The sequence below is a fragment of the Chiroxiphia lanceolata genome, chromosome Z, assembly GCF_009829145.1.
Source record: "Chiroxiphia lanceolata isolate bChiLan1 chromosome Z, bChiLan1.pri, whole genome shotgun sequence".
NCBI classification, from domain to species: Eukaryota; Metazoa; Chordata; class Aves; order Passeriformes; family Pipridae; genus Chiroxiphia; species Chiroxiphia lanceolata.
Genome location: NC_045671.1, coordinates 592,485 through 610,357, shown reverse-complemented (window position 1 = coordinate 610,357; position 17,873 = coordinate 592,485). Strand labels below are relative to the sequence as shown.

Genomic DNA, 17,873 nt, shown 5'->3' with positions numbered 1-17,873 from the left:
TCCACAGACACCTCAGCATCCACAGACACCTCAGCATCCAGAGAGACACCTCAGCATCCAGAGAGACACCTCAGCATCCAGAGAGACACCTCAGCATCCAGAGAGACACCTCAGCACCCACAGACACCTCAGCACCCAGAGAGACACCTCAGCACCCACAGACACCTCAGCATCCAGAGACACCTCAGCATCCAGAGACACCTCAGCACCCACAGACACCTCAGCATCCAGAGAGACACCTCAGCATCCAGAGAGACACCTCAGCATCCAGAGAGACACCTCAGCATCCAGAGAGACACCTCAGCATCCAGAGAGACACCTCAGCATCCAGAGACACCTCAGCATCCAGAGACACCTCAGCACCCAGAGACACCTCAGCACCCAGAGACACCTCAGCACCCAGAGACACCTCAGCATCCACAGACACCTCAGCACCCAGAGACACCTCAGCACCCACAGACACCTCAGCACCCACAGACACCTCAGCACCCACAGACACCTCAGCATCCAGAGAGACACCTCAGCATCCAGAGACACCTCAGCACCCAGAGAGACACCTCAGCACCCACAGACACCTCAGCACCCACAGACACCTCAGCATCCAGAGACACCTCAGCATCCAGAGAGACACCTCAGCATCCAGAGAGACACCTCAGCATCCAGAGAGACACCTCAGCACCCACAGACACCTCAGCACCCACAGACACCTCAATGCATCTCATTGAAGCCACCGAGGCTCCCGAGGTCCTGAACCCCTCCAGGATTCCTTCCCGAGGAAGGAGGCTTTGCCCAGCCCAGCACCCAAGAAGAAAGGTTAAGCTGCAGTGCCTGCACGCAGAACTCTTTCTCCGGAGGCAGATGGGATTGTATCTCACGCACTGAGATATTTTCAGGAACATAAGGTCCTTTTTGACAATTTCTAAGGCATGACAAAATGTCAGCTCAGTAGGAAGCTGCTAATTCCAGTTGATTCAATCACAAATCAGGGAAGTTGAATAGAACTTGAAGAGAGAAGAATGCTGGAACTGCAGAGAGCAGGTTCATGCATAAACCTCTTTTTTCCCCTAATATTTTAAAATATAAAAAGACTTTCTTCAAGGATCTCTTTGAGAAGATCCATTATTAACTCAACCACACAAGACCCAAGGAGCCTGCGAGTTTTGCTTCCACCCAAGGACACCGAGAAAGGGAATGTCTGTGGATTTGTTTGGGCAACATTCAAGCCAAACACTCTTGAGAAACCCAAAACAAAACTAACACGAGGGGCGCTTCATTCACAAATACTTTCAACCATGAAGGTCTGTAAGTTTTTAAACACATTTAAGGACTGCATGAGAGTGCCTAAGCTTCCAGTAGCCCGTGTAAATATTATCTCACAGAATCACCTCTGCCTCTGGTCCGCTGCTTCTCGGAGAAGCCCTTCAGCAAGTCCAGCTCACGTGGAAATCACCGCGTTTCCCCCCCAGCAAAGGTGCCAGGAGTGGAAGCCCTGCACAAGGCCAACTCGAGACCCTCCAGAAAACCATCTACAGCAGAACTGCAAACTGCATTTCAAACCCAGGCAGGAACAAAGCCTTGCTCTCCCCCTTTTCCGACAGCTCGCTTTGACCTCGGGAGGCGAGTGACAGACACATCCCTGAGCCCCGGGGCAGGAACAGCCCCTGCTCTCCCGAGATCCCTCCACCTCGGAGCCAAGGTGAGAGCGGCCCGGCCGTTCCCTCCTGTATCCGTGCCTCTTTAGCATTCTGGGCGAGTACCGGCATACGCCGAGACGGGAGGCAGGGACAAAAGGCACAGCGAGCCCAGCACAACAGAAAAGGCAGCAGCCAGGCTCCAGCCCCGTGTTCCCAGCCGCCTCCCCGAGCCCCGGCAGGGTGGCTCCAGCCTTCCCTTCTCCTCCCAGATCACGCTTGCCAAGAGAAGCGCCAAAGCACCCCCAATCAAATGTTTGGGGGTGCCCACGCTGGGACAGCAAGCCCCGTTGGCCTTGGCTGTTCCTCGAGCCTGGGCAGGGCCCCCAGCAACTGGGAAACATGTAGGGTGCCCACAGACCCTCCAGCACCCCGGGAGCAGAGAGGATCCCCACAGACCCTCCAGCACCCCGGGAGCAGGGAGGATCCCCACAGATGGCCCAGAGCTGCTCAGGGATTATTGTCAGCCCCCCCCATCCTCACGGGAAGGCTTGAGGAAAGAGCCCAGGAAGAGAAGGTTCTCCCCAGGTGCAGTGCTCGCTGTGTACGTCCCCCAAAGCCCCAGCACTGCCCTCCCTTCGCCCCAACCTTCACACACCTGCAGAGCGTTATCGCTCTGCTCTCAGCTTTAGCAAATCAACAGCAAAACGAATCCCCCCCCCTCCAGCAAAACACCCACTCCAGTCCAAGATCCTCCTTTCCAACGACAATTAAACGTTACAATCATCCAGACTCGGTGCCACTGAAATGCAGGCAATAAACACCGTCCGTCAGCTTCACAAGGCAAAGACTTTTTTTTTTTTTAGTGTCAGTTCCTCCTACACCACAAAGAGACTAACGGATTACCCGTCGTGTTCGGCCCCATAAAACCGGATGCAACGCCGCTACGATTTTTATTCGCTCCTGTACAAATACAAGCAATACGTGCGCTGCTACCAGCTGATACACCCTGAAAGTACAGCCCAGCAACGCAGCCTGCCCATTACTGATGCTCTGTGACACCGGCTGCCAAGGAAAGGGGCACCTGACCACGGCAACGAGACAAAAAAGGGCATTAAACAGGATTTTTAGCGTTCACCTAAGACAAACCGTTCTGCTCACGCCTGCGTCAGTCTGGTTCTGCGGAAGACATCGGCCGATACAGCCGGCGCACGGCGATTAGTTATCGCGGGTCCTGCCCCACTTATCGCTCCATCTGCACCGGGACCAGGCAGTGCCCGACGCGGCTCCGGGCGCTCCGGCCCCGCGGCCGCTCCCCGGCGCCGCGGGAGGGGCGGGGGGGGCTCTTTGTTCGCACCTGCCGGCGCTGCGGGCGGCGCTGCCCGGGCCGGGCCCGGAGCCCCGCGGGGCGGGCGGCGCTCGCCCTCCCGGACCGACCCTCGACCTTCGCTCCCGCCGCCGGGGCCCCGCCGCGCCCCGCGCCCCGCACGCGGCCGCCGCCCCGACCCACCTCGTCCTCCGAGAGCCCGTACACCGGCTCCGCCGCCGCGGTCGCCATGGAGCCGCTCCTCGACCCGCCGAGGCCGCCTCCTCTTCCTCCTCCTCCTCCTCCTTCTCCTCCTGCCGCCGCCGCTGCTGCTGCTGCCGCTGGCCCGCGGGCGGCGGAAGGCGGCGGGAGCCGAGCCCGGCGGGAAGGGGCCGGGGCCGGGGCCGGGGGCGGGGCCGCCCGGGGCCGCCCGCGCTGCCGCCGCCGGCCGGGACTGAGCGCGGCCGCAGGGACGGGGAGCGGCGGCGGGGCGGGGAGAGCGCCGGGCCGGCCCCGCGGCGGCGGGAGGGGCGGGCGGGGAGCGGCACAAAGCGCGGGGGCAGCTCCGCTCCGCGCCCCGCCCTGAGGGGCGGCTCTGAGGGGGCGCGCGGGCGGGGCCTGAGGGGGGGGGGGCGGGTGGCGCGCGGGGGGCGCGCGGGCGCCGCGGGAACGGGGCGCGGGAGGGGCGCGCGCGGAGCCAATTGGCGCGCGCGGGGCGGGGGCGGCGCGAGGGGGGCGCGCGGAGCGGGCGCGCGGGGGGGGCAGCGGGCGCGCGCGGGGCGGGCGCCCCCCAGCGGGCGGGAGCGGCACCGCCGGGGCGGGGCTGAGGGACCGGGCTGGGGACCGGGATGGGGACCGGGATCTGCCCCGGGATCTCCCCCGGGATCTGCCCCGGGATGTGTCCTGAGTGTGCCCCGGGATGTGCCCCGGGATCTGCCCCTGGATCTGCCCCGGGATCTGTCCCCGGATGTGTCTTGAGCTGTGCCCCGGGATCTGCCCCTGGATCCGCCCCGGGATCTGCCCCGGGATATATCCTGAGTGTGTCCCGGGATGTGTCCTGAGTGTGCTCCGGGATGTGCCCCGGGATTTGCCCCGGGATGTGTCCTGAGTGTGCCCCAGGATATGCCCCGGGATGTGTCCTGAGTGTGTCCCGTGATGTGTCCCGGGATATATCCTGAGTGTGTCCCGGGATGTGTCCCGGGCCGTATCCCAAGCTATGTCCCGGGATGTGCCCCTGGATGTATCCCGAGCTGTATCCCGGGCCGTATCCCAAGCTGTGTCCCAGGATGTGCCCCTGGATGTATCCCGAGCTGTATCCCGAGCTGTATCCCGAGCTGTATCCCGGGCTGTACCCCGAGCTGTGTCCCGAGCTGTATCCCAAGCTGTATCCCGAGCTGTATCCCAAGCTGTGTCCCGGGCTGTATCCCGGGCTGTATCCCGAGCTGTATCCCAAGCTGTATCCCGGGCTGTATCCCGAGCTGTGTCCCGGGCTGTATCCCGGGCTGTATCCCGGGCTGTATCCCGGGCTGTATCCCGAGCTGTGTCCCGGGCTGTATCCCGGGCTGTATCCCGGGCTGTATCCCGGGCTGTACCCCGAGCTGTGTCGCGGGATGTGTCCCGGTGCGGGGCAGGGACGGGCGGGAGCGGAGCCGCCGCTGCCCGCGGAGCTGCGGCGCAGTCGGAGGTGGTCCCTCGCCGCGGCGTTCCATCCCTCGCCATCCCGGTTTTTAGGGAAACGCTGTGGGCACTTGGAGCCAGGGCACTGCTGGGCGAAATCAAGTCACGCTTCAGTTCTAAATTCGGGTTTGATTTGATTTCTGCCCCCCGGCCGTGCCCCTCCCCGCACTGATGGCCCCTTTAGGGTCTCTCTGGTGTCTCCAGGCAGGACGGTGCCGAAGAGGAGGGTAAGGAGGAGTTCGATGGCAGGTGCCACTGGCTCTGGCTTTGGCAGCCCCTCTCTGTGCTCGGGCACCTTGTGCCTGTTCCTGCTCCACGGAGGCAGGGCAGAAGGGGAAAAGGAGCTCCCTTGTTCTGGACAGGTTCCCCAGCAGTCCAGGGACCAGGAAGGATTTCTCCAGCCCTTCCAGAGCCCTTCTGGGGCAGGAAGGATGTGACCTCTGCCCAGAGAGCAGTGCCCCAGAGCTGAGCTGTTAAAGTCCAGCCTGGGGAGGCATCAGCAGCCTTTGTACTCCCCGAGTCCCTCCTGGCTGTAAATGCCACGTGGTGCAGCCTGGGCTGGCAGGGGCTTCCCTGGCACGGTCACACTGCTCCTGTTTTCCCTGCCAAGGCATCCCCCTGGATGGTCTGGTCCAGAGGAGAGCACCTGGCACAAGGCTCATTCCACAGCTCCCATGTCCAGATAAATTCGGTTTGGTTCCCCTTTGGCCCTCTTCGTGCCTCTGGAACCACAGCCTGTTTCCTCCCACCACCAGCATTCCCATCAACAGGTGCTCCCCGGGGGAAAACACACCTGTACCTGAGCAGAGGGAAAGGGTCTGGGATGCCAGAGCAGAAAATCCGTGCTCTCTGCCACGAACTGCAAAGCTTCAGCACCAAATCCGGGCTGCGGGTTCCTTGCTTGTTCGCCCGTGAGCGTTAGGTGCCTAATTCCTCTTTGGAATTGTGTTTACAGTAATGGATGGCCCCGGAGAGACGTAATTCACGGGAGACTGCTGATAGCAGAAATCTCCAGGCGCAGCTCAGGTGATTTATAACCGGCCTCTTTACGGAACACAAAGCCCCATGAATTATTTACCACTTTTCCGAGGAAAAAAAAGAGATTCCATGTTATATTACTGCTGGCAGTTCTCCATGGAAGCTCCAGCTCCATCCCCCTGTGTAGGATGGGGAGCTCTGGGGATGCAGAATTCCTTGAAAGGCGTGTGTGGAGGGGCAGTTCCCTGTCCCCAGGAACGCTGAACCACTTTCCTGCACGGCCCCACAGCCCAGTGCCTTGCAACTCTTTGATTTAACACAATTATTACAACAATTACCACTGAAATAAACTTCCTTTTCAGGTGTTTTTTTTTTGTTTTCTTTAAGCTTTCAGGTTTCTTAGGAATGCAGGAACGTTTCTGGGAGGCTGGTGACGTGTCCTGTGAGCCGTTCTGCATGGCAAAAGCTCGGCTCTTCCCAGCATTTCTGGCTGTTCTTTGTTTTCCTGCTGGACTTAACTGTACCAGCTGTTACCCAAATATTGGGAGGTGCTACTTAGAAGGTCACTGTAACATGCCAACAGAGAGCCTTTACACTGTAAATCCCTCGTCCTTTTAATCAGCCACCGACAGCAGACACAGAGACAATCCAAATAAACCACGATCTCCCCAAATACAGATGGTTTGGATTGTAGAGAATTGGCTTGAGCAGATTAGCAGAGCCCCGGCCTAAGCAGAAAATGCTCTTTAGGAAATGAGCTGGATGCCTCTGGCTCACCAAACAGCATTAGGAGAGCAAACTGCTGCCAGAGCCTGCCCAGAATGACTTGCTTTTTGCTCTCCTGTTTATTATTTATTTATTCTGAACAGCTCTGGTGAAACGTGAAATGAGAGTGCAACAATCCCCAGGCACCCAGGAGTTAAAAATCACCCAGACAAGGCTCCTTTTGCCTTGATGTGGCATCAGCTGCAGGGGGAGCTTCATAATTCCCGTGTCTTTTAAATGATCGTTGCTATTTAGTGACTGCAAAGGGACATTTTAAAACGGTCTGTTCCCACTGTATCACTGGCTCCACGGAGCTTAAATAATCCTAACAGTAATAATGGCAAGGTAGGGATTTGGTCTGATTGGCTTTTCCGTCCCTGGTTCAAAACAGGATTTCACGATTTCCACAGAGGAGGGAATAAATCTGCCTCTCCCAGGGCTGAAAGGAGGCCGTGTGCTGACACACCTCAGCATCCTTCAATATTTAATGCTGTTACTTAACAATCTTTTGCTGGAGAAAAAAAAAAAAAGATGCTTTTCCTCACTGCAGAGCTTCTCGACAGTGGTGATTTTTTTTCTCTTTCCTTCTGGAAAAATTTCGCCAGGAGTGTTAATATTTTATCAGGCTGCTGTTGTGCCCTGTGTTCTCAGCACACACCTCCCTTAGAGCAGGATTGGAATGGCTGGGGGCTGAGCAAGGGGCTGAGCACAGAAAACTGCTGGAAGGTTAACTATTTAAAACCATACATTTTGTCATGTATTAGTGAAAACGCCGTAGAAAGCTCATCAAAGGTATAACCCAAGTTGAACCAAGCTCCCACAAAACTCACACTGTTAATCGTGGCTCAGATCCCAGGGACAATATAACACTGCAGGCACAAGGAAAGAAAAATGAACCCTGGAGAAGTGGGGGTAATTTCTGTGTTTCTGTCAGCAGTTTACAGGAAAGGGAAAACCCGACATTTTTGGGCTATTTAAAGAGCCATAATAGAATTGCAGGACCTGATCTGTGAGGTGTGGTGCCACAAGGGCTTTGCAAAGGGGCTGCTAATTGTTCTGGAAGGCCTTTGATGTCGCCGGGGCCTGTTTTTTGGGACAATCCGGGAACTCCTGGGAGGCCTCCAGCAGAGCTGGAGATGGGATCTGGGGCTGCACTCCCACGCAGGAGCTTTGCACACCTTTGCTGGGAACAGGGCTGAGAGCACAGGTGAGTCACACAGTCCCTCTGCCTGAGTCAGGCCCAGAGCCTCTAATCTCTGGGGCATCTCCCCAGCAATGCTGCCCCTCCTGTTCCTCTCCACCAGCCACCCGAGGGACTCACAGCCCTCCCTAATGCCCCCTGGACTGCTCACCCCTTGAGGGAGGGGAAAAAAATCCCAAAAGACTGGTGCAGTGAACATTCAGGCTCATCTCACCGGGGATCTTGCCTCTGGGTGAAAAATGACCTCCTTCTGTTGGTTTCTTTATCATTTTAACTGTTTAATTCGACTTCTCCTGGTTCTTAGATTATGGTGAATGGGGGATAATTCCCAGCTGTTCATCTTCCCAGAGATTTGGGCTTTTACTGACCTGTCACCCCTCCTTCAGTCCCTTCCCAGGCCGTGGACCTGTAGCACACCCAGCTCCTCCAAAGCACGCCAGCTTTCCTTACCTCGTGGGGCCTTCAGAGTTACCTTTCCACCAACCCATTTCAGCATTTGGGGTTCCAAGCAGTGCCTTTGCAATTCCCCATCCTCTTTTCTCCCCCTCCCAGCCCATCATAGGGTGGCTCTTGGGCAATAAGAGCCCTGACAGACCCAACGCTGCGACCGCAGACCTGCCCCTTCCTGGGAAAGGGCCTCTGGGCTGCAGATTTTGGGACTTGCAGCCTTTCTTAGCACATGGCCTGTTCAAGCTGCTGTGCCCCCTCAAGAGCTGGCCCCATGCCACCCCAACACATGGCCACGGTGAGACACCCTATGAAATGTGCTTGCTGAGGGCACAATTCCGTGGCCAGGATCCTGCAGGAGCAGCTCTGGCTGGCACAGCCCCGGTGAAAATCCCGAGCCAATGCTTTTGGGAAGGAGGCAGGAAGGAAGAGAGGGGTCAGCTCGAGCTCTGGAGCCCTGCCTGTGGGAAGAGGGACACGTGAATTGAGGCCTGGTGGAAGTTTCCAGCTCGCTGCCTAAATCCCTCTCTGCAGACCTTAAAGGAGTCATTGCTGAGCTCAAAGTGGGGAGCCCAACCTTTGTGAACCCTCTGTCCCTTCCTGCCCCCAGCAGCAAGCAGCCCAGCCACCCCACCCCTGTGGAATTCCAAGGCAGGCATGCATATCTCTTGTTTCAGGGTGGGGATTTCTCCTGCATTTTGGGTTTCACAACCACCAGCTTGCAGCTGACAATCGTCCCTCCTCCCGTGTCTGCAGGGCATGGAATGGCTTCTCCCAGTCCAAATGCCAAGTGCAGCACAGGAGCTTCGGGGAGGCCTGTCCAAGTCAGAACAAGCCCTTCTCTTCCTCCCGGGAGGTTTTGGAAGCACAAGGGCAGCTTTTTCTCACACGGGGCAATCATCACCCCCAGCCTGTCCCACTTGCTAACATCCTCCACCTTACTCTTCATGTCCAGCTGGGATTATGGGATTATGTGCACAGGGACTCCACAAAACAGTCAGGGAGGTCACACTGTCCAGTCCCAAAAAGTCCATTTCCATCCACTCCCATCTCCTCAGGAACGCAGAGTACGGTGCTACTTCTGTGAGAAATGCAGAGATTGATGGGGAAATTCATGGAAGCTGAAGCCAGGAAAGATAATTTGATAACCCAGCCCTCCTTGCAGTGAAGTCAGCTTCCATTAACGAGGAGATACATTCTTAGGGCTGTCTCTTCTTTTAATGTCATCCTCCTAAAGAATTCGCTTGTTTCCCTCAAATTCAGACCACCTCAGGTGTTTGCTTCTCTCAGAACTCAAGGCAGGTCGAAGTCACAGTCCCACCTGCTTGTGCCTGAAGGAGGAGCCGCAGCAATCCCCAAAATGTGACCTTCAGCCCCTTGGAAGTGCGAAAAACATACAATTAATAACAGGCAAACTACTTCAAGGGGGTGTGGCAAGACATTTCAGGCTTCCCGAGGAGCCTGAGCCCACAGGAGTGCTGGAGCAATGGATACTGCAGCAGGAATACTGGAGAATGTTAAACAACGTGTCAGCGTTTCCACGGGGCTTCCACCAGGCTCACTGCAGCAGGGAAGTGAAGCAGTCAGCTGGAGGGGAGGGAATTATCCTCATAAACAGTTCACTTGCAGGCAGAGGGGACTGGGAGAAATACCAGGGAAGCAACGATGTGCAAACCAGAGCTGGAATATCTCCCTGTTGGCCTAATGTCAGCTCCAGCTGCCCAACACTTCCCCACACGCCGGGGATGCTTTGGGAGAAGCAAATTCAGATTCAGAACCGCCTAATAATTAATCACAGGATTAACAGCCTCAGGAATGAGTTCTGGCACAGCATCAGGAACGCCAGCTAAGAAAATCCATATTCCCAAATAGCCCTGGAAGCACTCAGAGCCAGCCTGGCGGGGGGCCCAGCAAGGCTGTGAAGCCCCCACGGAACCCTTGGCCCAGCACCCCCCGGGCTGGCCACGCTGAGCAGCAGGGAGGAGGCAAGGAGGAGAGGGAGCAAACAAAACAGAGCAGAGGGAATTGAGAGGAAGGGATTAGTTAGAGGAGAACTGGGAGGAGTGTAGTGAGCACAAGGGTGAGTGGGAGGGAAATGAATCTGAGCTGTGGGCGGGTGAGAGGTACATAAAGCCATGAAGATGAGACCAGATTAGAGTCGTGAGTCAAACACTGAGGCATGGAACAAGTCTGCAGAGGGTATCCCAGATCCTTCTAATCCACATGAAAACCTCTGCAGGTAACCCACCCCAACCCTCTGCTGGAGACCTGTTACACAAAGCCAGTGTGCATCCAGTGGGGTCAGTAATGCTCACAGGTCCTGATGCACCTATGGGAGCTCTGCTGGTGACACAGGTTCCAAACGTGCCCAAAATACATTTGGGGGATGAAATATTTTCCAGTTTCTACATTCTTGCACCAGTCTTACCTGAAAGAGGGGGAATTTGTATGGTTCATGCTGCCAGGGCAAATTTAGGCTCCGAAGAGGAAGCAGTTCAATCCACCCAGGCTGTGAATTACACTCGGGGACATTTTTCCTTCATCCAGCACACAGGGAGTTAAGACACTTACTCTGGCAAACAAAACCAGCCAACACCAGATTATTGAAACCTGTGATGTTTTCTCTTGCCTTAAAACCTCCTCTGACTTGCTACTTATTTAGGTAGGATTGCAGTTCTTCGCAGCACCCTCTAAACCTCTCGGATGAAATTCTGCCCTGACTGGCTGAACACTGACTGTTCTCCTGGTGCTTCCATGTTCCTCTCCATCTGCTGGGAGGGAGAGCCAGGAGGACGCAGGGAGTGCCACCTCCTCCTGCCAGCAGCTAATGCCAGTGCCCAGGGAGGGCATCACATACCTCAGGGACTCAAACCACCCTCGGAAGAGCAACCTCCTCCTCCGACACGCAGAGATCCGGAGACGAACCTTCAGCACCCAGAGAGCTGCACGGATCCGTCAGAAACGCCGAGTCTGGGGGTACCTGAGGTATTTTTTGGTCCAAACAGCAGCATTTTTGGAGACAAATTGCTGGCATGCTTATAAACCACCACGCACGAAGCATAACGCCCGTTTCCCAGCGATGCAGTGCTCAGGCATTGCCACTCTGCTTGCTTTGGGGGTTTAATCAAATGAATGCCATCACCACCTAATATCAGCCAGCAGCCATTTTAAGCAGCAATGGGGGCTTAAAGTAGGATGAGTGGATGAATTTCTACTTAGCTCATGCTTCTCTGCATATTAATTTCAAGTCTCGAATAGAAGCATAAAATATCCTGAGCTGGAAGGGACCCACGGGGATCAGCAAAGCCCAGCTCCTGGTTGGCCAGTACAACCTCTCCCTCCCCTCATTTCTGTTTCAAATCAATCTTTCCCACAGCTCCACAGGAGCTCTGCTGTGTGGTTTCTCTGGAATAATTTCCCCTTAGCTTCAGGCTTCAAGCCATGTCTAGAGGGAACAGCACTTTAACTCATAAAGCACCTTTCTTGGTGCCCAGCAAGAGGGCAAATACCAAAATAATCTCTTTTCCCTGTGCAGAGACAGCCTGCAAAAGAACCAGGGAAGCTGTAAGCCAGGAAAAGAAGAAGGATGCTGTGACAAGTCTTTCAGGAAGACTGTATGTGGCCCCTTCATTGTAAAGCCTCTAAAACACACAAATACACACATACACACAGCCATGGCTGTTGGTCCAGGCCCACTCAGGCACATGTTACATAAAATGACGTTGAGAGGTGGCTAAAAGCAGCCACTTCCCCCCAAAACCAACCAAACTGACTCACTTTGACGTGCCTCTGGTGGAGCAGGGGGATGCTGCTCCGGGAGGGATAAGTCCTGTGGATCCTGGGCAGGGCTGCTGACCCAGTTCCAGTGGGACTGTGTGGTCCCAGGGCAGGATCTGGCTGCTTATGAGCACCAGGGGTTTCTCACCTGTTCCCATGGCCCACGTGTCCAGGGAGCCCTTGCTGGAAAGCTGGACCCAGAGCTGGGTGTCCTCCTCACAACAGAGGGAAAAAAACAACAATCCCCAGAACCTCCTGCTCCTGTCCTGTCTCAAACCTGTGCTTCCCTGCCCTTGCAGGAGAGCAGCTGCAGGGCAAAGTCCACGGCAGAATAATCCACCAGGAGCATCTGGGTGCAGCCTGCAGCCACAGCTTGTCCTTGGTGTTCTCCCTTTCTTCCCCCTAATTGTATTCCCTGCCTGCTGGAGTGCACAGCAGCAGTTCAGCCACTGGAATCACTTCACTCTTGGAATCGCTTCAGAGGTGATTTAATCTCTGTACAGTGCTTTGAAATTGTGAGTAATATTATAATGCCTTGCTTTCCCCTCTAATACCTTGCTTTCTCCTGGGGGATTCCCCTGGTACTGCGAATTTTCACGGAATTATGGCCAGGATTGCCTGGCAGACTGGCATCTCCATGTTTTTATCAGTCAGGAGAACACTGATGACCAATGGGCACCATCTGGAATAACACCCCAAAGTAAACCCCACACAAAGGACTCTGAGTAATGTTGTAGTGATTCCTGATCACAGAAGTGCCTCCAGGGAAGCAGGAGAGGGAGGATGCCCTTTGTGAGCCACGGAAAATAATAGCAGGGGTTTATTCCTGCCTTAGTCAAGGCATACATTCCCTTCCCTCAGAAAGTATAAAAGCAGCAAATTACCCCAAATGGGCCCGGGTTTGTGCAGCCAACAATGCAAGTCATAAAATCAATAATATCCCCAAACAATTGCTCGGAGCTGACCAATGGGATACACGGGGGGAAAGCCAAGCAGGAATAACGCTCCCTTAGGGAAGGGCTCATCACAAATCACAGAAGGCAGCTCACTGTACAGAGTGCAGCAAGCAAGGGGGACAGCAGAAAAGCCTGGATTTTGATTCGTGGCAACACAGGCTCACAGGGAGAAACAAAGACAAAATAAACCTTCTACTGAAAACAAACAAACAAACCAAAAAAAACTAAAGAAAACCCACACCAAAAAAAAGGTGACTCCCTAAGCGTGCTCTGACGGGAACATTTCAGTGTTCCAAAGGGTCCAGAGACCAACCTGTGGGCAAAACTCACCTTCCAGCTGCAATTCCAAATGGGAACCTGGGAAGGAATGAGGTGCTAGAGCACCCGCACGGCCACAGGACTAGATCAGCTCAGCTCTTCTGGGGGAAAAAGGGAGAGAAAGGAAATTCAGAAAGGAAACACAATGGGAACGGGCACAGAAATCAGGTCACTTGCTTTTTAGTTCCTCGGTCTTCGCTGTCGAACGTCCCTGCGAGGGCGTGAGTGTGTTATTGAACCCAACAGCGTTTGTAATTCCCAGCCCCCAGGAACTCCCAAAGCACAGGGAACAGCCCGACCTGGGGCTGAAACGTATCCATTGTCCCATTCCCGCCCATTCCTCAGCTAATCCTGAATGACAGCCCGTAGATCCGGCGCTTTAAAAGCATCGTTTTCAAGCCAAATGTGCTCCGTGAGGAGCTGCAGCACCCTGGGAGGCAGCAAACCAGCCCACGCCGCTCCCCGGAGCCGGGAATTCCGCGGTGCGCTTCCCCATCTGTTGGCAGGAGCCAGGAGTAACAACGGAGCAGATTCAGACTCGGATGGAGTCAAGGGCTCCTCCTGTGTCCGTCAGGAGGGTTAACCCCTGATTTCACCGCCGGTGACTCGGGGGGAAAAGGCTGCTCTCCGCACGGGAAACATCCCTGCCGTGCTCGGCGAGAAGGGAAACAGAAACGGGCACTTGCACAAAATCCCCGTGCACGGATTCGATGGCTCACAGCCAGAAAGGGAAGGTGCAGGAAAACAACATTTTTTGAACAGTCAGGGTTCCAAAACCTTCCCCACGCCTCCGTCTGCGCCACGAATTTGCGTCAGGATTGCTTTGTGTCCATAAGGACGAGAACGCCCCTTAAGCCAGGCTCTGAGTGACTCTGTGGAACTCCCTGCCGAGTTAACTGGCTAATTAACAATTCCTTTGGGAAGGAGCCTCGTTGGAAGCCGAGCTCTCCCTAAGCAAGTGCCAAACGTGAGGCAGGAAAGTACCTGGGCAGAGAAAACCTTCCTGGTGTAAAAAACACGAGTCACCTGCTGATGTCATATCAGAATTTCAAAGGTCCTGGCCCAAAATGAAAGCACTCCCTCCTTTTTGTCCCAGCTGCAGTCACAGCACTGTGTGCAGAGGCACCAGGGCACAGGTGTCTCTCTGCCCTCAGAGGAATCTCCAGAGTTCTGGCTGCTTATTGATTTGTTGGTTCCTTCGCTTCTAAATATTGACTTCGGGAAACTGAAGCCTCCGAAAGATGCAGACTCAACCTCTTTGACACCTCAGCCTAGGAAGACTTCTAATCTATCAATTTTGTCTGAAAGCTTTTCATTTAAAAGCAAAAAGAGAAGACAACCACGTAGAAACACATAATTCTTTTAGCATACAGCATTGTCACGGGTTATTTTCTGCCTACAAGCTACACAAGTTGTAGCAGCTGCCCTTTCCTCGAATTAATAATTTTCAAAATTACCCATCTAAATTACTTCTGATTCCACATACAGAGAACTAAACTGTTTTCCCCACTCGGGTTGATTGACAGAGAAACCAATGGACAGATGAACAGGGGAAGAAAAGTGGCATCAATTTTTTTCTGCATGTTAGGAAATAACTCAAATGAGCGAATAAATCTGCTTAAATATTGAATTACTCTCAGATCTGATGTGGTGAGTCTCAAACCCTGACAAAACAGGACAAGCAGGAGGGGAGGGAGGGAAGGAGAGAGGGAGCAGTGGGACACGGGAGCGTGTTTTTGACTGGGACGTGTTGCTATTTTGGGGTGAAGGGGCCTGTGTGAAAGACGAGCCTGAGGAATAAGGGAGAGGAAGGAAGAAGAGAGGAGAAAGATTCAGAAGCAGAAATTAATGTCCTGGACAGAAATGGAATTGTCAGAGGCACAAGTAACCTCTGCTGCTTTGTTGAGCCAAAACGTTCCTGATTTTTCGTTAACTTTGGGTTTATTCCAGTGTGAGGAATTTGAGGCAGCAAAAGAGGAGAGTGCTGAAAGACACAGCTCTGGAACCCAGCACCACATTTTAGGTGTAGGGAAAACGAGTCTGTTGGAACGAGACTTTTCTGGCACAGGAAAATTGAGTATTGTTGCTGCTGAAAAATAAACCGGGTCATCTCTCCCATACCTGTCCGTCCAAAACAAAGATCACTTTTAGTACAGAGCAGCAGCCCATCATCACTTTAAGAGACAGCGAATATTTTCCATTTTTTCTCTTTAATCAGATCCATAACCATGTCTGCATTTCACGTGCCCTAAATTGCACTATTTGTGAGCTAAAGTCCACATGGCAGAACTGCGTTACTGCTACCCCTAAACATAACCACTTCATCTGCTAATTAACGAGCAAAACTATCGGTCTTAGTGTTAGCAATCCCGCTCCTGAGCATTCCCTAACTCTCCAGTCCCTCCTCAAAAGGATTTGGGAACCGGGAGTCCACTGGGACCCTTCAAAAGGCCAAGAGCTTAAAACTCCTATATCCCTTCCAAGGCTCTCCGTTATGCCGCACAGGCCAGCAGGTAAAGAGGGATAAAACAACCCACCTACCCCAGAGCTCCTTCCCGCGGCCGGGGGCAGGAGCAGGGAGCTCCGGAGCCCCCGGCCCCGCACCGCGGCCCCTCCCGGGGGTGCCAGCGGCCACCGGAGGGTCTCGCCACCCGTGCCCCCAACCCCGAGCGGGGAGGAGGCGGCGGGAGCGGCCCCGCCGGGCCGGGCCGGGGCTGGACACGGGGCCGGCCCGGGCGGCCCCTCCCCTGCTCCCCGCCCGGCGAACCGGGGGAACCCGTCGGGCCGGTCTGGCGGCGGCTCCCGGGCAGCGCGGGGCCGGCGGAGCGCGGGAGGCGCCGGGAGACGAGCGGGGACCGCGGGCACAGGTGGGGCCGGGCCGGGCCGGGGGCTCCCCCCGAGGGACGGGGGCTGCCGGGGGCGCGGGGGGCGCGCTCCGTCCATCGCCCCCAGGTCCCTCCATCACCCCCGGGTCCCTCCATCGCCCTCGGGTCCCTCCATCGCCCCCGGGTCCGCCCATCGCCCCCTCGGCAGGTGCGGCGGGCCGGGGATGGGGGGTCGGGGCAGGGCTGTGCCCCGTCCCGCCCCGCCGCACAGGAGGGGCCGGGGCTGACCCGCGCGCACCCGGAACGCTTTCCCTTCCCTTCTCCTCCCTTCCCCTCCCCTCCTTTCCCTTCCCCACCCTCCCCAGAACATCACCTGCCGGCAGCGGGGAGCTCGGCGCGTTGTTCCGGGCGTTTGGAGCTGTTGGCGGCGCGGCCGGACCCCGCGGGGACCCCGCGGGATGCGCGGCCGGTGATCCCCGAGCTTAGCGCTGCGTCTCCAGCCGCGAGGTTTAAGGAGAGCGCAGGAGGTCGGTGGGAGGTGAGGTGAGGTGAGGCACGGCACGGGCCGGCCCTGTCTCCCGAGCCCCGCCGGGCACTGGCTCGCTCTCGTGGCCTTGGGCTCCTTGCCCTGCTCCCCGCTTTTCCTCCCCCCCCGTATCTATAAATGATGAAAACAGCCTTCAGGGCTGCGGGGTGATTACATCAGTCAGTGTTTATACAGCCCTCAGAGCAGCAAGAGGTGTCTGCATTAAGGAGCAGTATAATTCTGCAATTATAGAAGAAAATCCCGGAAAAGTCACTCGCGAGATCAGCGCTTCGCTTGGAAAGCATATTTTGACCTCAAAGAAAATCGGTGTCCCGGTCCTGTGACCTCCCGGCCCGCGCCTATAGCACAAATAGCATCCCTTCCTGGCAGTGGGGCTGGAGCTGTGCTAAATGGAGCAGCTAATGGAGCATTTCAGCGCGGCTCGGGTGTCACCGGGAGCCGCCTGAAACCCAAGAGGCCGAAGTGCCCGGGGAGCGCTGGCAGGGAGCGCTGCCGGGATGAGCAACAGCCCGGGGGGTTCCAGCCCCGCTCCCGGGGGCCTGGGGGTGGACGGTGCTGTGGGATTTGGGATGACCTGGTCCTTGAGCTGCACCCTGGGCTTAACTCCCTGTAAGTGTCTGTGCTGGCTCAGGCTTGCCTACAGTTTTCTCTCTGGCTCCTGGTTTTCATTTGTCTTTCTCCTCAAGGCCTGGTTCAGGAGTCGAGTGGCATTTGGAAGTTTTGTGGTTTCTCCACTGGTGTTCATGTTAAGGCATGGATGCTTTTGTACCTGTCCCAGGCCTGTGTTTGTCTCTGTGTTAACGTGTAGGGATCACAGAGACTATTCCCAGTAACTTCTAAACTGTTCTCCCTTAATTCTGCCGCGAGACAGCTTGTCCATGCTCTGTTCCTTTGCTTTGCAGTTTGGGATGGTGAATTCCAAAAGCCACTCGCTCTCTTGGCACCAAAGCTCTTTTTAAACGAGCCCCAAGGTATTTCCCCGCTCCGCTGTCGCTGTGATGGTTGGTTGAGGGCAGAGGAATCCCCTCTGCCAGCCCTTGACCGTGGGGAGGGGTTGATCGGTGTCGTTACAGGGCCGAGGGGCTGTGATGTTCTTCCCCGCCCCTGTTAAATGAGCCGCTTGGTGCGGCTGTAACCGAAGGCAGGATGTTTTCCGGGAGCTTCTGAAACCCAACCCCGGCCCTGTCAGTGACTTACCCAGTGGCCCGGGGCAAATCACTTACCCTCTCTGTGTCCCGGTGCTTGTCGGGGTGAAGAACGCGGTTGTCATTAGAGACCGAGGGCGAGGGAGCTCCCGGGTGCTGTGACACCTCCGCTTTTCGGCAGCTCACAGAATCCCTCTGTCACGTCTCGTGGGTTTTCCTCCCGTGTTCCTACGTGAATGAGAAATATGCTTTAAATTGGACAGTGGAGATGGGCAATTTGAGCGAGTCCGTGGATGCCCT

The 17,873-nt window shown here is 55.7% G+C and overlaps 1 protein-coding gene and 1 long non-coding RNA gene across 6 annotated transcripts in view; both read right to left on the bottom strand.

Annotated features, from left to right (window-relative positions):
• The window catches only part of NEDD4L (NEDD4 like E3 ubiquitin protein ligase), a 35,874-nt gene extending 32,602 nt beyond the window's left edge, over positions 1-3,272 (bottom strand). For all 5 annotated transcript variants that reach the window (XM_032676982.1, XM_032676981.1, XM_032676983.1 and 2 more), the window contains exon 1: positions 3,142-3,272. In XM_032676982.1, coding sequence (XP_032532873.1) covers positions 3,142-3,189 — 48 coding nt within the window. In that variant the 5' untranslated portion in view covers positions 3,190-3,272. The remainder of the gene's footprint in view (positions 1-3,141) is intronic.
• A 4,197-nt stretch (positions 3,273-7,469) lies between these two features.
• LOC116781268 overlaps positions 7,470-17,873 on the bottom strand; it is a 34,235-nt gene continuing 23,831 nt past the window's right edge. The window contains exons 3-4 of the long non-coding RNA XR_004354835.1: positions 17,652-17,801; positions 7,470-7,540 (exon numbers count right to left, since the gene is read on the bottom strand). This is a non-coding gene — a long non-coding RNA (uncharacterized LOC116781268). The remainder of the gene's footprint in view (positions 7,541-17,651; positions 17,802-17,873) is intronic.